Here is a 13,910-nt window from a genome sequence, read left to right on the forward strand (position 1 = left end):
GGAATCCTGATGACTTCCATATTATTTCCAGTAAATTTTGAACTGATTCTTGGCACAAACACTGGAAATGAATAGGCTAGGTCAGGAATGTAAATAAAGTGAAACACTGGGATTTAATCTAATCTATAATTATAGTATCTGTGGCGCAGGGAAGAGGTTGGTGTGTTTGCACTGCAGCTCCATTGAGGAGCTGGAGGGGGTTTTTCACTTCCCTTTCCAAAATGTCCCTCTTTGGCTGAGGGATATTTGGTATCTGAAATAAACATGCTGGGCTGGCAGAGCTGCTTTCAGCAGCTGAGCAGGTACAGCTTGGGGATGAGGCATCCCCAGGCGTTACTCAAGCCTGGGTGAGGAGCTGGGGTGGACGAGCTGGGCTGAAGGCTCACAGAGGCTGTGGGATGCACAAGGGAAGCTCCTGTCTCCTCAGTGAAGAGATCAGATGGGTTTGGAGGGTGCTCAGTCCTCCAGGCTGAGCCTGACCTTTGAGAAAAGCCAGTGTCCTTTTTCTTGACTGGTGCTTGGTCCATCACAAGAACCTGTCACAGCATGGTGCTCCCAGGCTCCCAAAGCATCAGTCTGAGTGGCATTGGCTGCTGTCTGGGCTGGCTGGTCCTTGCCAGGTAAGCACAAAACAGACACACAGACATCTCTACCTCTGCCCTCCTCACCCCAATCCGCTTTCAGATCCACCTGGGAGGAAGCTTGACGGACTGCTCTGGTCCAGCTGCCCTTAGGGGAGAGCAATCCCTTCTCCTGTGATGCATTTCACAGGAATATAAGACTTCTACTTTTTAAGAGCTTCAACCAAACTTGAGAGCCTTCAGGGACCATCCTCATTATTCCTGTGTGCATGCACATGAGCTCATTCCCATGACTGCAGCATGGGTCCCCATGGATTAACATCCATGTGGGACTGACCATCAGGACTGTCCACACGTGTACACCAGCCCATGGAGCTCATGTGTCTCAGCTGACACAACCTACCTTTCCTTGGAAAACCCTCTGTGCAGGGACAGGGCATCTCAACCCCGCTGTGCTACAGGCAAGGGGAAGAAAAGGGCTGACAGGCAACATATTTCTGTCAGACTGAAAATGACAAAGAAATTAGTTCTCCTTTTGTTCGTTTATGTTTTGGAATTACAGAAGTCTCAAAAGCAGAGGAATCAATCAGACTCTGTTTATTTGTTTGCTTGTAGAGAATTTTTTGGGATTGTTTTCATACTCCAGCCCAGCTTTGATCTCAGGCTGGGAATACTCCAAACAAATGGTCCACAGCAGAGTGTAATTGCTGTAGGTACCACAGAAGAAAAGGGACGGGATGTCCGACACATTTACAGAGCAGAAGAGACTTCTATGATCTCACATGCTTGCTTTACATGATACCCTCAGACTACTGCACAAGCAAATCACTTGTTTTTGAAGAGCTCTGATGCTGCAGGCTGTGTGCTCACCTCACAGCCTAGAGAACAGCACAGGGCCCTGCAAGTGGCTATAATCAGGATTATACCCAGCCCGGAGCCTTCCAAGATAGCTGTTTTTCCACAGAAACAAATGAAACAAGCAGAAGAAATTCAATTTAAGAAATGACCCCGTGCCCGTGTTTGTGTTGTTGTTCCGTCTGTGCGGGCGCAGAGCAGCATTAGCCTCACATTTCACTGCTCTGGCTTTCTTCACGCTGTGTTGCAACCGTGTGGACATCTGAGCAGAGGAATATTTAATGTGGGTGCCTGCCTATCTGAGAATGCTCAGTAAACACGTGCTGGTTGGGTCCCAGGTTGCAGCAAACGTGTGTGTGTTGGATACGGAGCACCCACGGCACAGGTGGAAACACGTGGGGGCAGGGGATTATCTGTCCACGCTGCTGTGCTGGGGCAGCATCAGGCACTGAGCAGGGTGGGCTGCAGTGTGCCTACATGCACTTATTTTGGATGTCCAGGAGTGTGGGTCCAAGCCCCAGAGGTGCCAACATGGACATGTGTCCACCCATGTGTGCACAGCCCTGGGAACGGCGTGACAAGCCCTGCTGAGCATTAGTTGTGGGACAGAGCCAACACTGTGCATCACCCCAGGGCCTGTCCCCACACAGGATGGGGTCCAAAGCTCCCTGGTGCCAGGGGGACTGCTGCCTGCTGGCTGGCTGCAGCCACAGCTCCCCACAGACGCTACTGTCCCTCAGCCACGGGCACCCACAGAGCAGGAGCTGCCCACAGCCACCCCCAGGACATGGGGCATCGCCCACTCTGCTGACCCCCTCCACGGCAATGTGCCTCACCACTGGGAAGCAGAAGCCTGGCTTTGACCACAGGGATGACAAAACCCTGGACAAAGCCCTCTGCCTTCCACCCAAGGCTCTCCCAGCCCTTTGCAGACATCAGGAATTAGATCACAGAGCCCCTCAAGCGACGGGTGAGTGCAATTATCCCCGCCTGGCAGATGGGGAAGATGATTTGGCAGCCCGGGCTGCCCAAGAGCCAGACCTGCTGGCTCCCAGCTCAGTGTGTTCACCGTGGCAGCAGCTTCCATCAAACCCAGGGGCTCTTCCCTCTCCCAGTGCCCCTGGCAGCCAGGAGCTGACCGGCTGAGAGCTCACAACCGGCTGGTTTTATGGGCGTCGGGTTCTTAACGAGCTCTGCGGTCGCTCCAGCCTCTCCCTGGCACCTTTTCAGAGCAGCCCCGGTTCCCAGAGATATTAATAATTATATTTATGCATTACAGATATTTAACAAGAAAACATTTGAAACTGTTAAATGGCAATAGGTATCACTTGGAGCCTGCTCCAGCAGACAGCCCTGCTCCAGGGATGCGCAATAAAGGCTTCGGAGGCTGTCAACATACTTAACTGGGGGTGGTGGAGGGGGAGGCAAAGGGAAAGTATTAATCAAGGTCTTAAAAAGTTCTCGCTGACAGACTATTTGCCAGCTCTCGCTTTAAATGCTTTTGTGGTCCCATAAAAAGTTTCATTACTCACTACAAAATGTGTTTTAATTATTACAGTCACTCTGACATTAAGCCCTGGGTGTTTCTCTTTGCTTACTCTGTCTCTCCTCTGTCTCCTTGCCTTTTTTCCTCTATTTTTCCTCTCTTACTGGTCTGACTCCTGATGTCCCTCTCGAGAAAGGGGATGCCCTGGCTAACGAGCCAGGTTGGAAAGCCCAGATCCTCTCCAAACAGCACTGAAGAAGAAGTTAAAATTCAGATCCTGACATTTTCCCTTTGCTTTGGAAACTAATTACTGCACAGGATTGAAAGAGAAAATCCAATCCCATGTGCTCAAAGAATATCTCAGAAGAGTCAAGTGTACAAGAGCATCAGCACAGGCATGACCAGCCATCCCTGCCAAAATAACTGGGTGGTGGGCAGAGGGATTTGGTCTCTCGTCTGCTGTATGTGCCCTGATAATAGGAACAGTAACTTATAGAAGCACCTATCACACTTCTGACATCTATTTCAGCCCACCAGGCACTCAGCAACTTGCCCCAATCTGACCTCATCAGCTCAGTTCATCCATGAGAGACAAACATGCCCACGAGGTGTGGACCTGGAAGCCCAGAATACTGAAACAGGGAGTTATTCTGGAGTCTCCCACTGACTCCCAGTGCCTCCAGCTCCAAATTGGCAGACACTGCTTTTCCATTTCACTAGTTGAGTGTAACACCCAAAGCAACAGGAAGAGTCTCAACATTTTCCTAGCATCTGGTGCGCACAAATTGGACACTTTTGGTTACAGTACTGACCTAAAAGGTGACTAAAAATTAAATAACAGCACTGGAGACCCCTCCTTGTCCCCAGCACCTCCCCACACGCCTCTCCTTACTTGTACAGACCATCTGGTTCCAGGCACTTGAAAATGACTGAATAGACGCTGGTTTCAGGGACATCTCCGTGGCTCCGACCCGCTGCCACGCAGGACGTTGCGAGGCCAGAAAGCAAATCATCCGCAAAGCTCAAGGATTCTCCTGGAGGGCAAAGAGATGAGCAAGACCAGAACATCAGTTACAGGTGCAAAATCATTGCTGACCATTTAAAAAATCACTGTAGGAACATCTCTACACAGCACAGGCAGCCAACAGACTCCAGCTGGCTGTGGCTATGGAATGCCCCAAGTCTATAAGGACAATGCCATTCATGGACAAAGCAAGTAGGAGACACACTTGGGCCACAAGCTGTAGCAGGGATCCACTGCAGGAGTTGGGGCCAGGGCCAAATCACTGCTTGGACAGCAAAGAGTGCACTCACAGCACGCAGAGAGAACCTGTGCACTCACTGCAGACACTGCAGGCGGGATCACCATCCAAGGATGAGCTCCAGGGACCCAGGAGAGCTGGAAGCCTGGCTAAACAGGGCTCTCCTGCCCTTGCTGCATGTTCAGCTCCTAAACAGGGCATGACCTTTTCCAAAAATCACCTGCCTCAGCAAAATGTGTTTCTGCTACGTTAGATTAGCAGGAAAAGAGACATTTTTAGAGCTGGGATGGAACTGTTCTTGATGTGCTGGATTATTTTTATTTTAATTCAATGATAGTCAGTAGCTTTGCACTCCCTTTCTTGTGCACTCTGCCAACTCCTGGAGCTCTGACTGGAGCTCCTTCAGCTGTGCTGAACAACACTTGGTTCTTTATAAGCATTCGAAGAAACCTACTAATTAAAAATACTGAAAAAAACCCTTTTTTTTTTTTGGTCTTCTGGTTTATAAAGCTTATTAAGCACTTAGATCATGACCCAGCTGAAACTGAAAACGCTCCATTTATTAAGCTTTTTGGGCATGACTATGCACTGCTGTGCAACCTGTCTCCTCGCAGTGGGCAGGCTGTCTATCGGTTAGAGCTCACTGCCTTTAATTCCCATTTCACACCGGTGCAACTGAAAGCCCAAGGTACCACGGAGTGAAAAAAAGACTGAGCAGCTGCCCTGGTTGTGCCCCCATTCCCAGTGATGGGAATCAGAGAAAGGGCTGCTGCAGCTGATAGAGTTGTGCTGGTGTAAGCAAACCTGCGCCCAGATTGCTGTGCCGGGTACCTTGTGCGTGTGTAAATGTCAAGACAACCGCAGCGGAGGGAGGAGGAGAATTCCCTTCTCAGCACTCTATTTTACTAAAAGCAAAAGTGACTGAGGACTTCTGAAACACAGCAAGAGTCCAGGTTCTCGGTACAGACCATAAGGAACAACCCAGTGGTACAACCAGCTCAAAATGTTCCACTGTGAGGCTGGATTAGCCAGGTAGAATAAAAAATCCCCTTGTCCCCAGCCCCCCAAACCGCATTTGCGTCTTGTCTCAAAATACACAACTCAGTAACAAATGTCCCCCTTGGCTAGAGAAAAGAGCAGCAATAAATTCTTTTCCTCCCCGAAGGAATCCAAGCCTTAATTATTCATTTTAATGCTCCCAGCACGACTTGTTCTTTCCAAACTTTTTTCAGGCAGCTCTGTCACTGGTCTCTGCAGCTCAGCCCAGCTCCCGGCCCCAGGTCTGCAGCAAATCCCAAGTCAACTCAACTCAACTCAGGTGGGGTTGGCAGCGGTAAAATCACTGCTTGGAAGTCATGAGTGCTGCCCGGCCTTGAGCAAGTCCCCTCAGCTCTGGGTTTATGGTTTAAGCAAACAAACAAAGCCTTATTGCTCATTTCCAACTTTCATTTCCATCCCTTTTCCTACGGCGCTGGGTTGGATTGGGGAACTCCCTGTCACCAGGAGTCATTGAGAACAGACGCTGCTGTGACTTACAAACCTGATGAATCACAAACACATAACGAAGAAGGAACAGAATGTGTTGTTGAAGTAGAGCAAGAGGTTTTAAGGCTTTTCAGACCTCAAGCAACCTCCCTTCTGATCAGGAAGAACCTTCACGGGGGGACAGATCATCCTGCTATGGGATCTCACGCCTTCCTCCAGAGCATTCAGAGTCGGGAAGCAGCTGATGAGGGGCAGGAAAGAAAAGAGCTGGGCAGAGAGACTGTGATGAGAGCTGGGCAAGACCGAGGGGAGATTTGGACAGGGCAGTTCCTGGGTAGGAGCATCAGCCAGGACATCTGTGCCAGGGAGCACAAGAGATGGGATGGGCTGAGGGTGGAACCAGACTTGCAGGAGACTGGAAATGAGATGGAAAATGTCATGTGCAACCACTGAATCAAAGTGTGTATTAAGGCCAGGTTGGACGGGGCTTGGAGCAACCTGGATTAGTGGAAGGTGTCCCTGCCCATGTCAGGGGAGTTGGAATGACACAGTCTTTAAGGTCCCTTCCAACACAAACCATTCTATGATCAAAATTGCACAGCTAACTCTCTTTAAGGCAGGCACTAAGGGCTCTGAGTGCTCATCTTCCATGGTCTTTCTTATCCTGAGCCTCTGGGGAACTCTCCCCTCCTGTTGGCCCTGCTATAATAAAACAAAAGCAAGGAGGTTGTTATGAAAACAGCTAAAGAGATGCAAAGGTGCTGAAACCTCAGCCCCAAGCCTGGGAGCTTTTCTGCACCTGTACAAGGAGCAGTGAGATTGTTGGTGGTGCCAGACTGCACAGACCATGGAGCAGACGGGAAAGGGACACCCCAGGGACAAGCCAACTACCCAGAGCTGTCAATCTGCAGTCAATGCAGGGAGCTGCCATCCTGAGGTCTCCCCAGGGCAAAGCACAGCACACAGTGACTGTGTTTGTTCATCTCACACAAGAGAAGTCAGAGTGCACTCCACAGTGCACTGAGAGCAGCTGGAATGAAATTTCCTAAGCCTTCCCTGGGAGCAGAAAACAAGTTGTTCTCCAGATTTAGACTGGGACCTTGTCAGTGGAATGGCACTAAGGCAACAGCTGATTTTGCTGGAATGGTGAGAGGATGATCATAGAATGGTTGAGCTGGAAGGGACCTCAAAGCTCATCACATTCCACACCCCCTGCCATGGGCAGGGACACCTTCCACTAGACCAGGTTGCTTCAAGCCCTGTCCAACCTGGCCTTGAACACTTGACCCACAAGATTGACCACTGAACCAAGGAAAAGTCTTGGGATGTTGTAGCAGTAGAGAAACACTGAACAACTGGATGAGGCCGTAGTGAGAACTCAGTGCAGTGTTGCTCCACTGTGCTTAAGACCAAGGCACAGGGACAGCAGGAGACAAATCTTCACAGGGAAAGAACAAAAAGCTCAAATTTACCACACAAGCAGGACAAAAAGGCCAAACAGAGACACACATCTGTGAATACATCAAAAGGGCAGGCACTCAGATGGGAAAGAAATAGTTAGGCTAATGGGCAGTAATGGCAAGAGGAAGCAAATTTGATATGAATAAACGGTCTACTCCTGAGAAGGGCAAATAACCCAACTATCTTTTAAGAAGGAGCTTGATCACTTTATAAAAGGGATTATATGGATAAGTAGCTTGTGATGGAAAGCAAAGGGGCTTCTCTTTCCCGTCTGGACCTGTGTTCTCACACACCCCACCAGCAAATATAAAGAAGGATTTCAGCCTCCCAGAGCAGCCCTGAAGCACAAACCTTCTATATTGCCATAGTATCTCTGCTCACGTTATTAAATTTCAGAAAGAATCCAAAGGTTCTCTGCAGAGTAAATGATAGCTAAATAGATCATCTCTGTGGAGTAGGAGATATTTTATTGACCAGACAGCCATCTGTGTCCTTCATTAATAGTAATAAATAATTGATGTCACACTAAATAAAGCAATAAGCTGTTACAGATATCAAGGACAAATGACTGGCTCCTCTGAGGATGCCTCACCTGTGTTCACTTCTCAGCAGTAAAAAAACCCAGAGCAGAGCTCAACATCACGATGGAAAGTGCTGTGCACATAGCAAAAGATGCTACTTGCTGCACACTGATTACAGGTTATGGGGCAGTAATGGGATGCTGACACTCCTAACTGCAAGGCATTAATATCCCTACAAGACTCTCTTCCCCCTCATTTCCATGGTCCTGCCTTCCCAGGACTGGTCTGCTCCAAACCATCCAATTCCCCCAGCAGCTTTTGAAAATCCATCTCTGCTCTAGTAATGACTGCTGGGGAGATGCAGCTCCCTGCAGGTGGCATTTTCCTTCTCTCTCTAGTGCAACCCCTTGCTACTGCCTCTTCCTCATCCACAGACACAGCTGTGGAGTTTGGAAAAATCTCCTCTTTTTGGTTTTCTAAATGTCTCATACACTGACTCTGGTGGAGTGGCTCTCCCTAAAACAGAGGGAAATAACAGCACGCTTGGAGCTTGCAGAGGGGTCAGCCCCATTTTGGGAAGTTTTGCAAACTTCTCCTGGCCACACAAGCCCTGGCCAGGGGTCAACCCACTGGTGACACTCCAGGATAGCCACCTGGGAACTCAACTCCAGAAGAGGAGGAGGAGGAGGAGGAGGACAGCCCTGGCTCAGCTGCCTGTCTGCAAGGCTGAGCTGGCAACCTGCTCTTGAGCGAGGCACACTTCTCGTGGCAGGAGGCTCAGACGGGCAGGAACGGGGACTGAGGAATGGAAATGGATGGGAGCAGGCTCAGACTGCTCGCTCTCAGCATCCAACAGCCTCAGTCTGCCTCAGTCCTTCCACTGTGTCCCGTGCCAGCGCCCAGCAGTTGCGGACGGCAGCCTGGATGAATCACCTATCAACCATCCCACCGAAGACAACACGAGTTACGGCGCTGAGTTCAACCAGACTAAACAAGAGAGTGAGGCCAAGGAGCCTCCAGGAGGCTCGAGGAGCAAAAAGAAGCTCTGGGACCCTCACAGGCGTTCCCACACCTTCAGCCCACGTCCCCATGCCAAGAGCAGCACGGAGAAAACCCAGGCACTGCAAACCAAAGTGGAAATTAAGATGAGAGGAGACCTCCCTGCTGCCATTCACCTTCAAGATTCCTAGAAAGAGCACAAAGGGGAAAGTAGGAAGGCACCAATGTCTCTGCCTTGACAGCTTCTTTACTGGGCTGGATGAAACTGCAACGTTACCAGGCACTTTCTTCTGATTGTGGTTTTCTCTCCCTGTCTTTCTCCCTTTTGCTTTTTTTTCAACCTGTTTTCAATTTACTCTTGTGGCATCTCTGACTGTGACCTCATTCTGGTACTTAAGGGAAAACTACAAAAAAAAAAAAAAAAAAAAAAGGAGAGAGTGTCCTTTAAAAAAAAAAAAAAAGAAATGAAAGAAATCATATTTTATTTAGTTTGGTTGGTTTTGAAGCTTTAGCAGAAGAAAGATTAACCTTTTCTGCCTAACTTAATGAAAACAAGGAGAAAGGCTGTACGGATAAATAAATATCTGTGTGGGTATGGAGCAGGCACGATCGTGTTACAGCCCCGGTGGAGCTGTAATGGGGAACAGGCGCGTTCCTGCGCAGCGGCTCCCAATTCCCGATCCATTTTCAAGGAAAGAAAAACAGAGTAGAATGTCAGAGGCCCAAGTGGGCATAAATGAGGGAGCCCGGGGAAGGCAGATGGGGCCCAGCGAGGACCTCCATCCCCGACAGTGACCTCCAGGGCAATGCCAGCGAAGCAGATGGAAAAAGAGACCTTACTCCACTTTCTCTTGCCAGGTTTTGGTTCCTGAAGTGAGGAGACAAATGGCATTCTCAGGTCTCCAAGTCTGCCACCTTCTGGGGGTCCTCGTCCCACCCTCCTCTTCTTCCAGGGCTCTGCAACCAAGGAGGGGAGGCTCGGATGAGGGCTGTGAGCAGAAAGCTTGGACCCAATGTTTGGATGAGTATATGGAGAGCACAGGTTTGCAGGGTGGTTCCTCCACAATGAGGTTGTACCTGGGTTTAATGTGCTTTGGATCTGGCACTTGGTGGGGGAAGGCAACGAAAGGTGGTTGGTTTGTCTTGGAGATGATGGGCTGATTTAAATTAGTGTAACATAACTTGAGGCGACGGAGCTGTTCCGATTTACATCAGCAGATGGTCTGTCTCGCTGCCTAGATCATTAAAAGCAAACCATCCCTACTGATCCTGGTGGAATGATGTCAAAACCTCCTTCCCTACATGGCTTGCCAGATTATAAAAGAAATAAAAAGGCCTAGTTGTCACTAAAAATCTTCTGCCTGCATTCTGGGAGCATCCACACGTTTTAGCCTTGTGCTAGATGGAAGTCCAAGCCCTGTACCCCCAAACCCTGCAACCTCAGAAATAATTTCCTTTCATGGCTTTTCTCAAAGATGCATCCATCAGGAATCCCTCTGGCTGGGCACAGGTTGTCTAGGCTGAGGCAGAAAAGCCAGTAATTATGCTGTGCAGTTTCGGGCACAGACTTTGCCTCATTTGCCAACTTGTACAAAGGTTCAAATCACAGCTCTCTGAACAATTTCACCTTGCCCAAGCTGTGAATTTTGGGGGAAATTTGTTTCCTATGTCTGTATGCTACTAGACATGTTATTAATGATGAAGAGCTCTCCCCTGAACTTTGATTTCCTCTGGGTTCCCATCACCAGTTCCTCTACTGATGGAAGAAGGCATTTGAGAATGGCTAAATCTAAGGATCAAGGCTTTAACTGAGCTAAGAGCAAATATTGCATTCCAATGTCACACAAGTCACTGAAATGGCTTTGCTGGTGCTTTCCAGGGCTAGAACTTGTATGGAGTGACCATGTGGAACAGAGGGATGGGTTGCCTTGCACTGTTCTTATCAAGAGCAGCCAGTCAAGCAAAAGGAAATGGTCTTAATTTGGATGAGCTGCAACGTTCCAAACACATGATGCACAAGGTTAATCATGAGTGTATTCTTCTTTCAGGGTCATCAGCAGGACTCACTGCTCCTTCACCTGAGCTCTGCACAGACTGCCTATCACAGGTCTTTCACAGCCTGTATCTCAGGGCTCAGAAAAAACGCTTCAACTCATGTAAAAATGCCTCCCCAAGGCAGCGTGATGATGGAGGAGAGAGAGAATTAAAGCATTTCATTCTGCAGTGTGAGCCCTCCAGTATTTCTCAAGGTTCACTGGGTTGCTAAGGGTCAACCACAGCCAGACACAAGCTGACTCTGCTATGCTCGGAGACATCCAGGCATGAGCCAGTTCCCATCTCAAAGCCACGTATTCACATCAGCATGGTGGAGAGTCCAAGTAAATTTATCTATTCCCTTGGAGTTTGTTTTGGGCTCTGCAGCACGTTAAAATAGTTTCTTGATTTCAAGGCAAAGTGGGAACCCATTTGTGCTGGGAGTTGTGCAGGCACGAAGCAAAGACACGAGCCTCGTCCTCAGATACTTCTTGTCTGGCAGAAGATTTTGTCCATCACCACAGAGCGAGTTCTCTCTCTCTCTCATCACCACAGATCTAGTTCCCATCCTCGTTCTTGCTTTCCTTTCATTTTTAGCTTCTTTTAAACCATGGATTTCTAAACAATGGGCCAATGGTCCAGACCACCTGGTGGTCCCCAAGGCCTGTAGTCAGCAGTCTGTGGCAGATCCAGGGACTGCTTGGATCCTTAAGTTCACCGAGAATCCCACCAGCCCTGCTGCAGCCCCAGAGCCACCCAGAGCATAAACTGAGGTGTCTGATACTTCAGAGATGGCACCAAAACCTGCAACATAAGCTCCCTAAAAAAAGGACCAGTGTCAGGGTGATTCTGGACAGTCCAAACAGACTCTGGTGATACAACTACCCCACGTGTGCATACACAAACTTCCTCACCTGCCTACGACCTGATGGTCTATGAAGAAAGCAGGGGAGACCTGCCAAACAGCAGGGTCAGATCCTTCATTTCCAGCTCTACTGAGAAGTCTCTTACCTTTATTTTTGTCTCTTTATGACCAGTAGTTTAATGCTGCACGGAACCCCACTGGCTGAGGTGCACCCACTGGAGATCAAACCTTACACAAATATTGAAATTCCAGAGTAGCAGGAGGGGGAAGGAACATTTCCTAGGAAGAGCCTCAGTGTGCAATTAATTGCTAAAACATAATTATCTCGGGTAATTTGTCAAATCAAATTCATGTAAACCTATGCTGAAAAACCATCAGCTGGTCTGTGCTTCACTTCTCCTTGCACTTATTGGGAATTTTTGGACTCCTTTATTGCCATTGTTTCCAGACCTTGTTCCCAGTCCCTTCTTACACTTCACAGCTCAGTCCTGGAAAGTGGACAAAACCACTATCTGTAATTGCAAACAACTTAAAGAAAATGTTCTTAAAATATTTTAAATATTTAAATATTTTTAGTCCCATTTATCTTAAATAGAGGTAATAAGGACAGATGCTGATGAATTGGAGATAACACTTTGGACCAGTATGTTCCAAAGTGCTCAGCAAACCCAACTGCAGCCAAATCTGCAGACTGTTAGCCAATGAAGACTTAAAAAATTGGTCCTTATGGAGGATCCTGCATGGAAGCAGACATCTTATTTGGCCCTATTATGCAGTTTTGGACATTCGAGAATGAAGGGGCGGGGGGCAGATCCTCAGTTCATAAAATCCCTTGCAGCTCCCTTGAAGTCAATGGAACAATAACAATTTACACTAGTGGAGTTTCTGCATCCTGGCTGTGAGCTATTTGGAACAACTACACCATAATGATTATTACAGATATTCCAGATCACTTGTCTAAGATGGACTGGAGAATACCACTGTGTAAGAAAATAGAGGGTTGGTTTGCTATGATTTCCAAAGAATTACTGACCCGTATCTTGCAAACATTTACACATGTTTAGCTTTACTCATGTGAGTTGTTCCATTACACTCATGTGCCAGATAAACTAATGTACAGGCTTGAAGGACTGAGGTTAAAACTTGTGCAAACACAGCGAGTTCTAAATATTTTTGTAGATATGTTCAGTTACCTCAGGCTCAGATGAGAAAGCCTGTCATTTGGCTGCACCTCTTTCCAATAACTCTCCAGTTATCCAAGCAGGTATCACAACAGAAGCCAAAGATCATGCTGGGAAAAAAACCCTAAAAATAAGCAATTATCTGACCCAACTCAGAAGCTAGAAAAGACCCAGTTGGTCAGGACTAACACCTGCAAGAGTTGACATCAGTTTTTTAACAAGGAATTACCTGAATTACTAAGGGTACATTCACCACAGCTTTCTTAACATGGCTCATGAATCATTCACTTCCTGATTTCCCCATAATGAAGTTGACTTTTTTTTTCCCCCAGAGTTTTGATCCATCAGAAGACACAAGAAGACGAAAAAGAGCTGGGAATCTCTGGGCAGTGAGGAGCTGACTTCAGCATCCATCTCAGCAATCACTCCACCTCCAGCACTAAGACAACAAGGTGAGAAGGATCTCTCATTCCACTGCACTGTCCTGCTGTTCACAAGGACAGAATACAACCTCTAATTTCTTAAGCTGAGGTGATCTTGTTTCCTTGAGGACCAAAATCGTGTCAGCAAGGCGTCTGACGTGCAGACACTTCAGTGCACTCCCCAAAGGTCAGTAATACCTCTGACAGTGTGGCAACATTTACAGCCCTCAGCCAAGACATGAGCTCTGTTGTGACACAAGCCTGCATTGCAGAGACAGGCATCAGGCAAAGGAGCAGGGGTGCAAAGAAAGGAAATTACTTTTCCTAGGTAGCAGGGAAAAGACAAATTTGAGGCTACAACCCAGAGTCCCAACCCAGCTCTCCCACCACTAATAGCTGGCTTTCATCTCTAAAGGACTATTAACCCTTTTCTACAAGTGTGCAGGAGGCTGGGATGGATTGAATGCCTTCTGCTCTGAATGGTGTTTCCCCATAACCATGACAAATCAATCCTAGCATCCAGAGGGAAGGGGAGATGTCAGTAGCCAGGGCAGCTGTGATGGACAACGAGCCCTGGGAAGCCATCTCACCAAAGGCACTCTGTGGTGGGAACAGCTGTTTGACTCCTTGATGTCCTTGGCAAAGCGAGGTACCTGGGCTCACTTCCCATGCCCAGGATCCCCCATCGCTGTAGGATGGCTCGATGGAGACGTGTCATCGCCAGCAACTGTGCAACATCTGACCACCCAGATGACAAA

At 48.2% G+C, this 13,910-nt stretch overlaps 1 protein-coding gene across 1 annotated transcript in view; it reads right to left on the reverse strand.

Moving 5' to 3' along the window:
* The window catches only part of ASTN2 (astrotactin 2), a 314,924-nt gene that overhangs the window by 23,915 nt on the left and 277,099 nt on the right, over positions 1-13,910 (reverse strand). The window contains exon 20 of the mRNA XM_050319770.1: positions 3,815-3,956. Within this exon, the coding sequence (XP_050175727.1) occupies positions 3,815-3,956 (142 nt within the window). The remainder of the gene's footprint in view (positions 1-3,814; positions 3,957-13,910) is intronic.

This window comes from Myiozetetes cayanensis, unplaced genomic scaffold (genome assembly GCF_022539395.1).
Source record: "Myiozetetes cayanensis isolate MyiCay16 unplaced genomic scaffold, myiCay2020 scf23, whole genome shotgun sequence".
Classification (NCBI taxonomy): Eukaryota; Metazoa; Chordata; class Aves; order Passeriformes; family Tyrannidae; genus Myiozetetes; species Myiozetetes cayanensis.